Here is an 18,600-nt window from a genome sequence, read left to right as displayed (position 1 = left end):
AGTGATCCAGAAATATTGAGTGAGGATTGTGGGGGAACTCCAGGAGGTGTTGTTGGCACAGATCCCACTGGATCCCAAATTAATTCTTCTGGAAATCTCTAACAATATAGACTTGCCCCAAGCTAAGCTCCTGTTTTGCGGCCTTGGACTGGTGGTGGCCAAAAGGAACATTGCCCGTTCATGAGGTATGCCCAACATTGGAAACTTGGAAGAGAGGAATGGATGTATTTATTATGACAGAGAAGGCTACATATAACAGTAGAGGCTGTCCCTGGAAAATTCAGAAGGTTTGAGGGCAGCTGGATGGAGTTCCATTCCTTAGATGTGCTGACTAATGGGGAAATACAGACTACTGCAACACTACTGCGACACACTGATAAAGGCGTAAGGAGAGATACTGGTGGACATATGGCTTGGAATGGTCGCTGGTGGACTAAAATACTGCTTGTTGCTGTATTTGCTCTCGTGATTGAGTGTCTGTGTGTTGTTTAGGAGGATGGGGGTATTGTTTTTCTTTTTTGTTTCTTTTACCTGCGACGCTTCACAGATACTAGCACTTTGTTGTGTGACTTACACATGGTAATTTCATGCGCTACTTGAAACCCAAACAAAAATACTTATTTTAAAAAAAGGTGGGGGTATCAGCGTCCCATGGACACTGTGGCATCCACTGGAGGAGAGTGAAGCCACTTGCTGAACCCTGCCTGCAGCGGAACCTCTGCTCACTTTCAGATGCAACCCAGGAAGCTGCCTGCCCAGTGAAAAGCAGACTGGCTCCTGCACGTTGACTGCTTCAAACAGCCCGTCCGCCTTTAACTAATGTAACATCCCAAAACAGGACCAAGTTTGTTGCTGTGCTGGGGAGAGTGCCTTTACTGTATGGGGTCACGGTTTCTGTCTGCAATGGACACGCCCAGTTAATGGTGTGCTGTAGTAATGTTGTGGGTATTGCAATCTATATGTAGTACATATATGTAATTTCGGATTCCAGACACCCCAAAGTCAGTTTTCAAAACCAAAGTTTAGCTCAGGCAAATTGGAAATACTTAAAACACTCTAAGGAAGCAAAAGCAAACATCAAGGCCCATCAGTTTAGAGAATAAAATTTGAAAAATATTTCTTTTTAAAAACACTATTCAGGTACTTTTATGTAATGCATTTGAGAGCTATTTATCATGCTTTTGTGGATTTTCTTACTTTTTGCAGATTCATGACTTTGTGCAGTTTCTTGTTCTTCGTATGGTTTTAGTGTCCAAGTACATGAAGCTTAAGAACTTGACAGATAAATATGTCATTGCAGAAAGCACAAGTCATTAAGTGCTACAGAAAATTAGAGTCTGGGGTGTATGAACAATAAGTTATACTTCACCTGGAAAAATATATGCATTGTTTCCTTGGCCTGGTATGAAGGTTCGTCCATCACTTAGAGTGACAGTCCCGAAGGGACTGCCACTGGCAAAGAGACAGCGACCCTGTAGAACAAAATAAAATAAATGCATCAGCCTGGTGACTACTGCCATTTCAAAGATGCAATCGAAGATGCTTCGATTAATGCATATAGGAGTATCAATACCTGTCTCTGTTTTTTTTTTAAACATTTACAGTAAGATCACAAGTCTGGCTCATTTTTAGCTCAAACAGTGATCTGATTCTCGCTGCCCTCACAGAACGTACCGCAGGGTTAATTGAAATCACTCTAAACCCTGGGGTTACAAAGTCCAAAAAGTTGATCTGTAGTACAACTAACATCCTTTTCAAGCTCCAACAAAGAGGACAAGTACCGCCCCAAGAGATCCTTGCCTCAGTCCAACATCCACCACAAGCATGTCAAATAATACCACAGAAAGAACAATCGTGAGTGTTGTTCTAGATACTATAGTCACAAAACTCATTTTTCACACAAACATTCACTTGCAAAGGCAGACACTTTTGCAGGCCAGTGGTAGTGTCCTGCGAACCCCGATGGACCCAGGAGTTCCAGAACCGGCAACATGAATCAATTGCATAATTTGGACTCACACTCATGCCACAGTAGAGCAGCTTCCTGTAGAGACTATGCACTTTCCCCTTGCATAAAGCTCTTATTTGCAACATTCAACCAATGGAATAATTTGCTTATTACACTTATAGTCATAAAACAGGGTGCACGTGTGGGCACTTCTACAAGAATCCCCTAGAGAGAGAAACAGTTCCCAGCAGTAACATGACTAAAATTTGAATCTGCAAGGAATGCTTACAAGACTTGTAATTGCACACATTCAACCACCCTACCAAAGACTGCTTCCTAGTGTGTCATTGCAATACGTTTCCAGTCCTGGGCTTTATCTGACATTACATGGTGATGCGCAGGGTTCTCCAACCTTTTGAGTAATAAAAGCTACTTTTGTTCAAGGAAAATAATTGTGAGCTTCTAGTATTAGTGTTGTAATACTGACCACATCAGATACAAGTACACTTTGGCCACCATATGCATGATTACTAACAGTGATCACCCTAGTGCACCAGACAGGGTTGCCAGCAGTAATGTGAAAAAGGCTTAGTGATTTTAGAATGCCTCAACATGGATGATGCATAACAACCACACCTGCAATGTCCCTGGTATGAAAGCAATAACATTTGTGACAAGTCTCCCCACATGACTTATCATTCAAAAATAAGCTTTAAATATATTTTGGAAATTCAGCCATTTTTCTCTAAGCTTATGAGTTCTGAGAATACACACATTATTGTCTTGAATACACAAATTTGGCATACGTACATTAATTCAACCAAGCACAAAGTTCTAATTCAGTAGGCTGGGATGGATACATGGGAGCTAATCACAGGTATCAGGAGAGCTACCAGTAGTTCACAAACTGCTCATTGGGGATGGAAGTTCTAGCGGCTACAGTCATGGGTTGTTCAATTGAATGAACTGACTGATTCACCTGATAATGATTTAATACAGATATCTTTCTTCCCTTGGCATAAAATCCGGCAACATTGCTATTGGACCACATTTTGCTTTGTCAATTTATTGCAACGTAAACAGAGATCAACAATAAATCCCATTATAATTACCAGGGCAGATACTATTTCTATATAAACATAAACAAGATTCTAAATGCTACAGAAACCTATGAAAGCTAATGAAATGTTGCCACATGTTGAACTAATAGAGGTTATTTTCGTTACTTACCTCCGTTAACGTGTATGCCTCTTCAGCGGTGCATTCTGCTTTTGCTGTAGGATTACTAAGTGCAAAGATGACAGGTCTCTCATTTATGGAGCCCATAGCTTTGATAACATCAGGAGTGAAAAACCTTCCAGCACCTGCAACACCTAAAATAATAATCATTGATTTTAAAACTGAGAATTTTAAAAATATTTTTTTATTCTGTTCTGAATGCATTTGCTACTAAAATAAAAATTAAGTCAACAATTAAACCTCTGGAGATTGATGGTTACTTTCAGCAATTTTGCCCATGTAAGTAAGCATATATTTTCATAATCTTTCTTGATTCTAAAAGCATTAGCTGCAGGTGCTCTTTCAGTTATTCCTGTCACTCCTCTGGCACCAGAAAAACTAGTGTATGTGTAGTTAGTCCTTTACACACCAATAATTGCTGAGGGCTTGATGACATTAACAGCATCAAGAAAGTTTGTAATTGTCTGTCCGGGATCCTGGTGAGCAAAGGATTCCTGGTTGACATCAATGCCTTCTTTCCGACCCTGTAAGCAAAATCAGAAAAAAACAATGAAAATAAATAACACAAGTGCTTTTAAAACCTTTTTAGGTTGCATACAATACAACTGAATGAACATGTTATGCCAAAGATTTCAGAGATTATGAATATTTTTAGCCCTCTGTGTACCAGGAAAATAGTATTTACCTGTAGCAATAGTTTGGGAGCCTGAGGCAATTTTAGATTGTCATGCTGTACCTTATTCTGCCATTTAGGGATAGTGCTTAGGAAAGCATTTTTGGGGGATCGACTACATACGTAGACAAAATAATTTGTGATGAGATCACTCTTAAACCCAGAACACCCCACAACGTATATCCTGTTTTCAGATTCTATTTTCCGTGATTGGGTTCAGTAACTGATACTCAAAACATTTTATGCGATGACTGCAGTTTCCTTCCATGCATTATATTTATTTATGCCTGAGCAGAAGCAAAGAACAAAAATATTTTGCCAGTTATTTAAATAAATTTATTGAGAAAGATCTGTTTGTGTAGCACTGTTTCAAGTTATTCAAGACCAAACATTTTTGGCTTTCTTTTGTTTTCCAAAATTACTCTTGATGGCTTTGAAGACAGACCTTAGGGTGATTCATCACTGACAGAACTGCTGGAGATGGACCACAAGCTAGAGCAGCACAGAATCCAACGATCCGCAGAAGCAATGATGGGTCATGATTTGACCAGTGGAATGATTAGGAGGGGACTAACAGGAGTGGAATTTGTGCATATAGTGAAAACAGAAGACAGACAGGGTGAATAACCAGCCATCAACGCCCCTACCGCCCAGATGCTAAGACCTTAATCTGCATAACAGGAGCATCTGTACACAGACAGGCGAGCAGTCATAATGTGCAACATTATGGTTGCACAGTAAAGGTTCAGCTCGAGTTTCACTAGGTCAAGGTTTGCAGTGCTGCACCTGCCGAACAAGGCCTCAGCAACGTGAGCATGGAATGCTCCAACCTTCCAGCAAAAGTCTCTCCCTGGAATCCCAACAGGACACCAGAAGATGCGCTCCAAGCAGGGGCTGCCAACTTCAACGGCAGGAAATCCATAGATGACAAGCAGCGATTTATGATGGAGTAGCCTTTTATATGTGGTACCTTTTCCAAGACTGCCATGACAGTCGACAAATAACCATGATAATCCAAAATAGACACCTATAAACAACAAAGCTGCCTCTGAGGGGGACGTAGGGACTGTTGATTCCACCAAGGAGTGGTGCACAGAGAGAGTAGGAGCACATCCCACCCACTGCAATGCTGCAAACAATGGCCAGCTAACACTCTTTCACTTCTGAGCCTGGCTGTATGGGATCTGGAGCACAACCATGGAATACAGAGCTGAACATATACCCACTGAAGTGGGAGAAACATCTGAAAGGTGCAAGTCCACCTTAGAACAGCCGAGTAGAGGGCAATCCCAAGAATGGTTGGACAATTTATATAGTACAGTGGATATTTGTTGACAACATCGAGACACATATCTCACACTTCATATTCGAGCCCGTTTTTACTGAACAAGTTAATTTGGCCATGTGAACAGTATCACATGTATAATAGAATTTGTAATACACCATCAGAAAAGATTTGACTTGAATTCATTCTTTCGAGCTGATATTTGTCATTAAGGCATGTTCACACCTAGCTTGTAGTCAGCTGAAATTACCTAATGCAGGATGTCATTTCAAGCAATATCTGTGCTCAACAAGCATCCACTTTATTTGCTGTTAATGTTTCAGAATTGTTTCATAATGATATGACTCAATTACATTGTTTTAATGAATGGAGCTAAGAAATCAACAATTTAATCAAGCATCAAAGTATAGCTTGTGTCATACATATTTGTTTAGGAAATGTTGGTATTTCAATATCTTATTTGTCATTGAATACGTTAAGCTCTCAGAATACAAGGTCAGGTTCTCAACCTTTGTATTCATTACTTTAAGAATGTTGGTTTAGCATCAATAACAGGGTGCAGCACCTTAGTTATGGAACTCTCTCTCTGGAGACCCTATAGTCCTGGCCCCTAGATATGCCTCCATAAACAAAACTGTTGTACAGAGATTTTTATTTTTGATTTGTGTTTTTGTATCTGGTGAGTAATTTCGCTTGGGTAGACATTGCTAATCTGGAAAAAAAAAAATTCTGGATGACATTTTAAGAAATGGCTGATGTGTTGCAGTAATTATGTAATATTTCAGGAACCATGAGATCTACATACTTCATTTTGGTGTCAAAACATAGGTGTTGGGGTGGGGAGGTCAAGTAGTCTTATAGAGACAGAAAAATACTCCCAAAGCTTCCTTTCTGCATTTCCAAAATGGCAGCTCTACAACGATGTGTTTTAGCTATCATATTGGTCATTTATTTTAATATTTGTTTCAGGTTTTCCATTGATCAAATTCATAAAAATGAGCGAAGCAGGTTGTAGCAGAGGATCTTTACCTCCTGACAGAGTGTTGCTAACTACCAAATCTGAGTACTCCTTCAAAAAAGAAAAATGTGTCATATGTCAAACTAATCAGAAAGAAAAGCTAACATCAACTGTGGCTGGACAGAAGAGAGTTTGAGATGCTGCAGAAATACGAAGTTCAGAACTGATGGGTGAAACGTATCAAATATGTTATCATTGTAACAACACGTGCTACAAGTCGTATACAATGGGGAAAAAAACCTGGAAAAAAATTGTAAAAAAAAAAAGCAGCATATCAGGGAATCATAACAAGAATCAGAGTCTTCTGAGAAAGCAATGACAACCAAACCCAATGCCCATCCACTTAGAAGATCGATGGCTACCCCTTGTCCATCTCCAATAACAGATCAGAAAGCAGAGGATCTTCAATGTGTTATCTGTGGTTTAGCCAGAGCAAGGGCCAAAGGGATTGACAAAAGAACAAAGTACAGAGTATGTGAGTCTCAAAGGGCATAGATGTATTTATATGCAGCTAGTTTCTTCCAAGATGAAGTTTTTAGCCGAGTAGCTGATCTAAACAGCAGGTAAATGTATTTGCAATGGATTTGTATGCCCATCCGAACAGTATGCGTGCGTACATTTGAAAATATGAATGTACAATGAGCTCCCAGCAGCAAGGGAACCGCCAGCCTTCAGTTAACTTTGCACTCTTTGAAAAAGCTAATTAAGTTTTAAAGCCACTTGAGTGCTGGCTATGGCTTACTCAGTGAGATCAGAGAAATATTGGTCAACATTGATGAAACTGTACTGATCCATAATATGAAATTTAGATTTTTCTGGTGAGAATGTACAATGACAGAATTCGTTTTTTGTCTGTCTAACAAAGAGAATGAGCACTTTTGGTGTTCTCAGCTGATTTGACTTCTGAAGTTCTTGCTGCCAAAATAAGATCACAGGATGCAGTAAAATCAGCAGGAACCATTTAAAGAAATGTCCTGAAAGATTTAGATTTTGGACTTAATTACAAATTCTGTGATGCCCCAGAGCTCTGCAAACCATGGGAGTCAACAAGAATGCCTGATGTCTTACCATTGTTTACATCATTGGTTAATATCAGCCAAGCAAAACTGTTACAAATGAAAATTCTTAAATTCAGAACAGAAGTCAGCAACATGTATGATGGCTTTGAAAATATAAGCGAAGAAGTGGAAGACAATCCCATGAACATACAGGCTTATGTTGTGCAAATGTACTATGATTTTCAAATCGTGATTTTTCATGAATCACATCACGGCAAAAAGAAAACTCTGCTACACATGACTACTCATGCAATCTATGACAAGTGCAAAAGTAGAGAGCTAATCACGGCAATGAATAAGATTAGTGTATCAACAAGTTATAATGACAATACGGAGCAGGAACTTGTTAGCAGCTCATGCTGTAAAATCTCATGAAACCAAGAGCACAACACTTCCAAGTCACTTTACCAGGAAATGATTTACAATTGCTGCTCTTGGTAATTTAGATTTTGAAGACAGCTTCTCTTTGTCTGGAACATCCAGCACACATGATACTGTCATGATGCCTTGTCAAGACTGTACCAATGAAGTAGCTGCTGTAAAAACATGCTGTGTCATCTGTAGGATTAAACAAAGTGCAAACTCATAACCCAACTGCATTGCCAATGTGTGAAAAATCACTACAATCCATCAACACGTCCCCGTCTACCAGAATGTTTCAAAGTGGCTGAGGACATGGATCTTCATCTACCTGATGCTGCGGTCCGCAAAGCTGATTTAACTGAATTTATCATATTACTTATTCGGTGCAGACTGAAGGATGAATAAAAGGCAGTTCCTCCATGGGCTGGAATTCATGCTCTGATCTCCCAGAATACCGTCCACTGAAGAAGGGTAGGTTTTTACGAGTAATACCTTCTCAAGGCACAAACTACGCTACAGTGTACATCACAAAAATTCCAAAATTTGGGTGCTCAGCTTGAAGACCAGCCTATCCTGCCAATTTTCTGCAATGAAGGTGTTTTCTGTATTGTTGCTGACATTTTTATGAGCAATCCAGTAGAATTTGAAGATCTTTATCCAATGACGGGCATTTAACACATGACCAAAGTTTTACTGTGGTGTGCAGGAAGTTATCTCAGTGGGTGTGGCATAGACGATGCACATATTGATGGTGAAATCTTTGGAAGCAAAACTGTCCAGTCAGCACTGAGCGGAACTCATTATGTTAATTTGTTACAAGGTATGCTCAAAATATCTGGGGCTATAGAAACATTGCCTTGGAATGCTTCCTGGAACAAGAATGACAAATTAGGTTTTGCATATCTTATCTCAGATATGAAGAAGGCAAAGGGTGCACTTCATTCAAAAGACATAATGCAGAGCCAGGCAATGTTCAATACAGTCAGTTCAAAATTAGAAAACCAAGTTCATAGAGTTTGTCAAAGAATGTGAAGAAAAATCAGAACTTGGAAATGTTTTACAAATGATAGCTCTAGTGAAAAAATTGGTACATGCTGATCAGGAAGGTGATTGGGAGCTGCACATGAAGACTGTGGAGTCACTGATTACTGTGTTTCTTGAATTCAATTGGATAAACTACCTGAGATATGGGTTCTCGTGTTTGGTAAGAGTGAAGAAGCTAATGATGGAAAAACCATACCTCTACAGTAAATTCATTCAAAGACATTTTATCGTGAAAGACAGAGGAAAGGTCCAAAGCTGTGGCTCCAGATATGAAACAAAACTTACAATCCAGGGATCATAGAAAAGCTCCAAGGGAATTGTTGGTCAGCCACGTAAAAGTGATTATGTTCCTCAAATGTAGCTAGTTTACCATGAAGTCCTTTCTATTAGCAATGTTTTCAGAGAGATGACAAATTAAAAAATAATAGACCATCGTGGAACTGTTCCTCACCACAAACTTGTGGGAAAGAGAGAACAAAGTTTTAATAAACAGGTTGACAGCCTCCTTCATTTCATATAGTAGCAAGAAAACCCATTTGAAATGACTGAGCCTGTGCGACTACACAACTTCGCAAACAAACAATATGTAGATAAGGACATGAAGACACGTCTATTAGATGCCCTGGAACATGGATCGAAACTACATGCACAACTGAATCAGGAGAAATTTGTATTGAAAGAGAAAAAGCTGTTTGAAATAATTACTAAAGCTAAACATCCACGCTTCAATTGCCATAGTAAGAGTTTCTTCCAACCAGCCACTACAAAACAGTTTACAAAAAACAACTTTCGCAAGCACATAGAGAGATGGGTGTAGCAAAAGAAAGGGGTGAATTTATCAAGGACATTCTGTTGCATGATCTACTTCCAACAAACGCATTATTTGATGGAGATGCTGCAACAAAACCAGTGAAGCTCAAACTCATACAAGAGCTCGAACAAAAACCTTTCACCTGAAGAATTTCAATTCAAAAAGGTGTTCTCTTTAAAAACTGCTGTTGTTGTGGACCATATGTCACAAGTGCGAATGGTGAAGATTTCATCCATGCAAAACTTCAGAGAGGTCACTCAGACTGTTCTACAGATATCAAAGTAAGTATGCACCTTGCAAGAAATGCGCATCGTCTTTGACAGTTATCTTGACCTGTCTGTTACAGAATGTGAAACAATCAGACGAAAGTCTAGAAGTGGAACAATTGACTTTGCCTGCATCAGAAATTCGACACCTATACCTGTGCAACTTGATAAATTCTGGTCATCAACATCGAACAAGATGAACTTGGAGATGTTAACTTGCCAAAACATTGCTGATGCTTCAGTGAACACTGAATTTCTAATTATTGCAAGTGGAATGATTGTCAATGAGGAGTTGGTGCCTGCAAAGATATATTCAAAAGGTACAGGCCTTATTGTTCAAGAACTTAACAGCAAATTGGAGGAAGCTGATCTTTGTGGTGTGCCACATGTTGAGAGGGCTGTTTGAAGTGGTTCCACTCGAGTCATTGTACTGTCAAATGACACAGATATTATTGTGCTACTTAGATTTGTTGCAATGTTCATAAGTCAAGGATTGTCAAAGTTATGAATACGTTATGGAACAGTCAAGAAACAACATAATTCCCCTTCTTATTCTTTACAGGAAACTTGACCCAGAGATGCCCAGTGTTCTCATCAAGGCATATATTCCTACGGGTGATGACACTATGAGCAAAATTGAAACAAAGTTTGGAGCTTTAAATGCTGAATCTGTGAAGTTTCTAAAAGGATTTGCCGAGACTGAAGAAGATTGTGACTTTAAAGATGTAGAAAAATACCTTGTGCATGTGTGGAAAACGAGTTCTGACTGTCACACATTTGACGATCTTCGGTACAGTGAGTTCAAGTGATCAGTCCCTCTAAGTGACCTTCTACAGGTGTCATATTCTGTGTGTGGACACATTAAAAAACATTCAAATTGATCAGAAGATGTTTAAATGTTTTGGATTATGCACATGTAGAGATAGATCTGTGTGAATTTGGTTGGGAAGATATTGATGGGGTGCTAAAACCTACGAAATTTCTAAAGCCTCTACCCACAGACCTTACTTGAAAAACCTGTGCAACAAAAAGGAATCCCTGTTGATATGCTCTTCTCAAATGTTCAACATTCTGCAAATGTACCACTAGCGATTGCCGAAACAAATAAATGAAGTGAACTGTGAAAATGTGTCTAAAACATTTTTTTTCATACTCTGATCATAAACATTGTTTGGTATATACATAAAAGGATTAAAAACCATGATTATTTGTTTCATTGCTATATATGTCTTTTCTTCCTCTATTATAGCCGCCATTTGGAAAATGGCAGAAGAGTTGCTCTGAGGAGTTATTTTCTGTCTTTATAAGACTAATTGAACTCCAAAGTCTATGTTTTGGAATCAAAATGAAGTATTTAGGTCTCATGGTTCCTGAAATATTACATCATCACTGCAACACATCTGCCATTTTAAAAAATGTTGCCCAGAAAAATTCAGCCTGGATCATTAACGTCTGCCCAAGCTAAATTACTTCTCAAATGATTGAAAAACCCAATTAAAAAATTAAACTCTCTGGACAACAATTTTTCTAGGGAGGTATATCAGGAGACCGGGATTATTAGGCACCTCTGTGATCTTCTTCATTGCCTTATAAAACTGAAAAACACCTTTCAGACTAGTCTTTTATTACAATTCCTAGAACTCCCTAGATTCATATGAAACTATGCTTCAAACTCGCCTTGGCAAAAGTACCCATCTTATTTACTGTTTTCCCATGTTTTCTTGTCTAATACCTCATTGCTTTTTCTCCTGGTGTGCTCTCATTTAGTTTCATAGTTTAATTGTAAAAAGAAATAGCTTATCATAGGTTGTTTCTTTCTAAAGTCCACTTATAACTATCATGGGTAGAACAGCACTATATAAAACATTAAATAAATTAATGGGTATGGACTTGTGCATTGTTGCTGCTGTGGTTGGACCACAATGTCAACCGAACATGTAACATTCACTGCCACTACACACTTTTCTTCTTCTACCACATCTAATAGTTTCCTCATTAGCTACATTGCAAAGTTACTTCAAGGGCTTATTCTTCCTGATGGAAATCTGGAGAGCATTCTTGTTGAAGTAGCAATGCTTCTTGCGTACAATAAGCCACTAAAACACCCACAAAGCTTTGTTGCAATTACTTTATTGTATCCTGTAGATCTCCCTATAGGCGGCTGGGCTTGCTTCTCTCGATCATGGTAGTGGACCAGTACTGAGTAATTGCCTGCGACTAGAGGCCGTAAGAGCTTGCTTTCTGAAATATACCAGTTCCGGCCCCCACCCTATAGTTGGATGCTAGTATTGCTGCATATGGCAGCACTTCACAAATGACACCCAGATTTGTTGAAGGACTTGTACAGGGAAATCACACTCCTATGTAAATCGAAAGCCGATACCGACCAACTAGTAGTCATCAAATGCATTCTCCACTGATCACAGGGCTCGAAGTGTAATTATCCTGCTAAGAGACAATGGTCCTTTATTATGCACCATCATTGAATAATGGGAAAGCGCTTCTCAGAGTACTTAAGCTGAACCTACTTGCCTTCTTTCTATGTATGCAAAAACAACAGATGATGGATGGAATGTGGAGCAAATCAAACATTCACCCCTAATCACAGATCTGGGTTTAATCCAGGAGTTTTTTTGCTTGCCATGCCATTTCAGTTTGAACCCAGCCATATGCAAATCAGTCTTGACCCTGTTCCCCATGGGAACAGTCCAGCCCGAACTGCCAGGCCAGGTCTTCCCTGAACCAGAAACAAGCATCCTGGGACCGGTTTCAGGGTATCACCCTTCATCAGCCAGGCTTGCTTGAATCTGGTGGCATAGCAAGCACGGGACCCACGTCTGGGTATAACCTTCCCACTTGGGGCGACAAATGCAAAAACAACAGATGATGGACGGAATGCGGAGCACATCAAACATTCACCCCCAGTCACAGATCTGGGTTTAATCCATCAGTTTTTTTGCTTGCCATGCCATTTCAGTTTGAACCCAGCCATATGCAAATCAGTCTTGACCCTGTTCCCCATTGTCAGCACTCCGTTCATCATCCTTTTGTGTTGCTAAAGTTACCCTAAGTGGGAGGGTATGCCCAGACGTGGGTCCCTTGCTCACTGTGCCACTGGAATCAAGCTAGCCTGGCTAAAGAAGGGTGATACCCTGAAACCGGTCCCAGGATGCTTGTTTCCGGACCAGGGAGGACCTGGCCTGGCAGTTCGGGATGGACTGTTCCCATGAGGAACAGGGTCAAGACTGATTTGCTTATGGCTGGGTCCAAACTGCGGTGGCATGGTGAGCAAAAGAACGATGGATTAAACCCAGATCTGTGACTGGGGGTGAGTGTTTGCATTGTCAGCACTCCGTCCATCATCCTTTTGTGTTGCTATTCTTTCTATGTATGGCATTCAAGATTTTTGCCATGTGGTTTTTATTTGACAAGCTTTAAAACATTGCGAAGAGCCTTTTTACACCACATGTTCATATAATGGAAAATATTATAGCATGGTGGGTTTGACTTTTATGAGTGCCTCTAACTAATGAAAATGTTTGCTATGGTATTTGTAGGGTTTCATTTTTTAAAGTTTTGTGACCATGTATTAATGTGTTGTATTTTTACCAGTGTGGATTGTTATTCCGATGCTGTCAGATGAGAACTAAACCACTAAAGATTTTGAAGCTTGAAGAATTCTAGTTGTAACAGTTATGAAACAGTTTACATAGAAAATACAAAGCAAATATGCTTCCTGAGTCCAGCATATACAAAGGCCACAACAGTCTGGGCCATATGTAATTAGGGGTAATGGAGAACAGTCGCATCATAATTGTTCTTAAACAGAGGCAAAGCTGTTGGATGGAATTACGGCAGAAATAACCACATTCATCTGATCCACTGATCTTGGGATACCCACTGTCTAAACACAGTAAGAATGTTTTCATTGTGTTTGGAGGTAGACTCCCCTTCAGAGGTTTTGAGAGCCTAGCTTTCAACCATTGAGTTGAGATCATGAAAACCATGGTAATATTGATTGTCCACTGCAATAACTTCTGTATGCCTAACTATAACAGCTCAGCATGCTAACCCAGCCTTAAATGTTCTCTCATTCTCAGTGGAATTTATGATCACCTTGAATGTCCTTTCTACTACACACAAGACTACATGTGCAGTGACCCATTTCCATGATGAAACAATCTCCCCACCAACTGTTATTCAGAAGTCATAGTTTAGTCAAATATATTATAGTTCTTCAACCACTGTTCCTGCATTAACATCACAGAGCCTAATGACCAGTGAGTTTATCACCCAACCTTAATAGCAGAACCAATTCACCAGTTTTTCAGAAAACGTACAAAAATCCAACTGTTCAAGCAAGCCTTCGAAAAAGTTTGGAAATAGGATCGGGTAACTCATGACGACTGTGGGAAATTGTGTTGTTGTTTAACTAGGGTCTTATCCCTGGTCAAGCAGCAACCACAATCCTTATCAGGGCAAGGCACAAGTCAACTCTGAACTAACCAGTGCTCAACCCTCCGGTAACTTGGCATAAAGCAGTCAGGCAAAACTTAGAGGCAATGTGTAAAGTATTTGTGCAACACATCAAACAGTCATCAAATGAAAACACCACACAAAAGAGATCCCGCATCTCTTGAACCAATGGGCTTGTTGAGAGGTTCAAGACCCTCAAAGGCATGATCACGGGTATGCCCCAGTTGCCAACTAGCGGCCTGAGCACTGTGACTCAGTTGTCACCCTCTAACGTCTTTTATGCCGGTCATTGGTCACTGCCATTGTTCTTGCCTTGTTACTCGTTCTTGCCTTATCACTTTACTTTATTCTACTTGCCACTCTTATTTTACTTTACTTGCCACTGTTCTTGCCTGTTACTTTAACTCTGTGCCTGTTACTTTTTTGCCATCTGATAATTCTGTCTTCATGTCTGTTGCTTTTGCTAATTTCACTTTTGCTTCCTGTCTGCTGTTTTTGCCTTTGTTGGTTGTAATTTGTGCCTGTGTTTTCATTGTCTGTCTCAGCGGCGCCAGCCACTTACATTCCTGCTCTTATGCTGCTCCCGCCTCCCACTTTCTGCCTTCTGCACCCCTTCCAGCACCTACTTAATGAAGGCTGTAGCATGACCCAATTGAGCTGGTCCCAGCTGCCAGCTCCACCTCCCTGCCCGAGCACTGTGGCTCCGTAGTTACCTCCCTGTTTTCTTTTATGACAGTCACTGCCATTGTTCTTGCCTTGTTACCCATTCTTGCCATATCACTTTACTTTACTTGCCATTGTTCTTGCCTGTTACTTTAACTTTGTGCCTGTTACTTTTTGGCCTTCTGCTAATTCTGCCTTTGGGCCTGTTGCTTCTGCCTTTTGCCACTTTCACTTTGTGCCTGTTGTTTTAGCCTTTGTTGGTTGTAATTTGTGCCTGTGTTTTTAATGTTTGGCTCAGTGGTGCCGGCTGCTTACTTTCCCGTTCTCCTGCTTCCTGCTGCTTCTGCCTCCTGCTTTCCGTGCTCCTCCCAGGACATACTTAATAGAGGTCACAGCATGGCTGCACAGCAGACATGCTCAGTGGGTGTGCCAAAGGCAAGTCTGTCTGTGTCCATTCACGCCTGGAACATGCCCAGCGCCAGAAACCCTGTTTCTCCTGCCACCTTCAGCTACACTGGTGCCGTGGACCCTCAAGACAATCCTTGCTGCCGCAGCTCTCTGCACTCAACAGTGGGACCGTTCGTTTGCCTCCACTGCCTCTTCTCCTGCAACACCAGAACACCCACACATGCAACCACCGTCAACACCACGTAAACCATGATGCACCTGAAAAACTCCACTGCCTCCTGCTAAACGCCCAATTGCTCTGCAAATACGCCACAGAGATGTGGGACACCATCACCTTTCTCACCCCTATGTCATCTTACTCATGGAGACCTTCCCAGCTCCTCCCTTCCATCCTGCCATGGACTTACAAGCAAATTAAATATGTCAATTGGGTATAAGACAATCTAACATGTTTTAAGGAGACAGCACAAGCACTTTAACGTTGGTAAGCAGTGCTAAAGTGTGTGGAGTCTTAAGGCCAGCAAAAACAACATCAGCAAAAACAGGAGGTCTGAAGGCAAAAGTTAGGGGAAAACCATGCCATGAATGCCAGGTCTAACAACAATTGATTATGAGTCTCCACCCGTCCCACCCACTTGTCTGATGAACTGTTTCTGAGAGCTTCACACAAACGGAAAAAAAATATTTTCACTCTCTTTGTAAGCTACCAGAAAGAGTTAAACCAGTCTACAAGGACCACTCCCTTTCTTGCTTCTCACTGGGGCCACGAGGAAAATAGCAGAGTGAGTGAAGATCCAGTGGAAGGACAAAAGACGTAACCCCATTGGGTAGGAAGCAGAGTAGGATCAGGCAGCCAGCCTAGGAGCAGCAGTGTAGCTGTGCGACTGCATGACTGGAAAGGAAACAGTATGAATGAATGAAGGAAGAAAACTTTATATAGCACAGCTGCTTCATGACAAGCATCCTGGCGCTTTGACTAATATAAATGTGATTAGGACTGCACTTCATGAAATAAGAACGTCTTCAGCTGGGCCTTAAACAGATTTCCAATAGGGATATATCAAAGGTACAATGGTAGAGCATTCCAGAGACTGGGAGCTAAACCAAAAGAAAGATTTGACACCAGATCTAGCTTTCTGCACTCAAGGGACCAAATTATGATTGACCGAGCAGAGTGCCCTAAGAGGGACATTTTCTTTTTTAGCTTGTCTTGGATGTATCTAGGGCCATTCTGATAGAATGTTCTATGTGTCGCCATAAGTGTTTTAAATTTGATTTTAGATTTATTCAGCAACCAATTAAGTTGCTTCAGACCTTGCCTAATAGAGTGTCTTTTTGAAATATTCAGTGAGTGAGCAGGGTACATTGATATAATCAAACATAGAAGTGATTAATGCATGTACAGTAGCCATCCAAGTGACATGGGGGAAGGTATTTTAAGAAATTTCTTAATGATTTAAAAAGCAAAAAACAGGTGGCAATAGAGCTGTATCCATTAACACCCCCAGATTCCTGGCAACAGTTGAGGCGTGGGAGCTCGCCCTGGCTCAGGAGGCCGAAGTCTTATAGCATCGACTGGGGAAGGAGTACCAAATACTAAGATTTATGATTTTTCAGAATTAGGTTGTAGACATTTGTTTCACATTCAGTCGACAACAGCAGTAAGACAGTCCTGAAAATCACCAACCACAGTGTTGTTGAGCTGTGGAAAAGCCAGCATAAGTTGCGTGCCGTCTGCATATGATCCGATGTTCACACTTCACCTTTGCGCTATTGGGCTAGTGGGGCTACGTAAATGTTAAAGAGAGCAGGGCTTAATGCCGACCCCTGCGGGACACCACAACTTATGGCTCTGAACGGGGATACAAACGGCGATAGAAAGACTGCTTATTGTCTGCCAGATAAACAGGAGTAGAGCCAGTCAAAGGCTGTGCCCACTATTCCTGCCTTCTCCATTCTCTGTGGAAGGATTATATGGGACACAGGGCCTGATTCTAACTTCGGCGGGCGGCAGAGGCCGCCCGCCGAAGTTCCCCCACCAAAATACCGCACCGCGGTATAAAGACCGCTGAGGGTATTTTGGGATTTGCCCTGGGCTGGCGGGCGGCCGCCAAAAGGCCGCCTGCCAGCCCAGGGCAAATCAACCTTCCCACGAGGACGCCGGCTCAGAATTGAGCCGGCGTAGTGCGAAGGTGCGACGGGTGCAGTGGCACCCGTCGCGTATTTCAGTGTCTGCATAGCAGACACTGAAATACTTAGTGGGGCCCTCTTACGGGAGCCCCTGCAGTGCCCATGCCATTGGCATGGGCACTGCAGGGGCCCCCAGGGGCCCCGCGGCACCCCCTACCGCCATCCTGTTCCTGGCGGGAGACCCGCCAGGAACAGGATGGCGGTAGGGGGTGTCAGAATCCCCATGGCTGCGGAGCGCGCTCCGCAGCCATGGAGGATTCTGTAGGGCAGCGGAAAACCGGCGGGAGACCGCCGGTTTTCCTTGTCTGACCACGGCCGAACCGCCGCGGTCAGAATGCCCTGCGGGGCACCGCCGGTCTGTCGGCGGTGCTCCCGCCGACCCTGGCCCCGGCGGTCTGAGACCGCCGGGGTCAGAATGACCCCCACAGTGTCAAATGTGGCAGATGGATCCAACAAAATAACCATCGCTTTAGGAAGTTGTGGGAGTGCAAAAACTAGCTGCCCCCACAGGCGTTCAGTGGAGTGGAAAGGAAGGCGCCGGCACATTGAAGGAGCCTGTGGAACAGCTGAGCAGAGGCCACTGCACAGGAAGTGAGGAAAGATGGTGCCGCCAGGATGCTAAACGTCATAGCAAGACAGAAGCGAGCACTGCAACCAAGTCTAGAGGAGGCAAGTACAGACTGTGAGCTGACCTGTTGAATAGGTGCATATGGCGTGCTGGCATGGAAAAGGGCATGCTGCACAGCCAGATGCCAGCAACTGCTAGAGGCCAAAGGGGAAGATGAAGGTGGCAGGAAAAGGCAGACAAATGGCCATTATACCAAATCACTGAGAAGGCAAAGCATACCAACACCTTGCCTCTTGCCTGTGTATACTGTATATCCTACTCCTCTTCCTCCAAACTAAAGAATCCCTGTTTGTACTATGAGAGTCCAGCATGGATCTTGCACCACCGTGCTTTGTTGGGATGGAACACTCTAGTCCCAGAGTGAACGCATGCCTGCGAACTATACATTTAGCTTGAATTGGAGGAATGTGCAAAATAACCCTACCGCACATTTTAGAACCAGACTTCAGTTGTATACGCCAACAATAATGATAATTCATAGAAATGTGTAGAGTGTGTGGACGTAGACTATGAGCACAAACTCAGGGCAG

The 18,600-nt window shown here is 41.8% G+C and overlaps 1 protein-coding gene across 3 annotated transcripts in view; it reads right to left on the bottom strand.

The window, feature by feature from the left end:
- Positions 1 to 18,600, bottom strand: part of ME2 (malic enzyme 2) — a 123,408-nt gene that overhangs the window by 35,940 nt on the left and 68,868 nt on the right. For all 3 annotated transcript variants that reach the window (XM_069219360.1, XM_069219286.1, XM_069219309.1), the window contains exons 11-13: positions 3,597 to 3,711; positions 3,179 to 3,321; positions 1,370 to 1,472 (exon numbers count right to left, since the gene is read on the bottom strand). In XM_069219360.1, coding sequence (XP_069075461.1) covers positions 1,370 to 1,472; positions 3,179 to 3,321; positions 3,597 to 3,711 — 361 coding nt within the window. The remainder of the gene's footprint in view (positions 1 to 1,369; positions 1,473 to 3,178; positions 3,322 to 3,596; positions 3,712 to 18,600) is intronic.

This window comes from Pleurodeles waltl, chromosome 1_1, assembly GCF_031143425.1.
Source record: "Pleurodeles waltl isolate 20211129_DDA chromosome 1_1, aPleWal1.hap1.20221129, whole genome shotgun sequence".
NCBI lineage: Eukaryota > Metazoa > Chordata > Amphibia > Caudata > Salamandridae > Pleurodeles > Pleurodeles waltl.
This window is presented reverse-complemented; position numbering and strand designations above follow the sequence as displayed.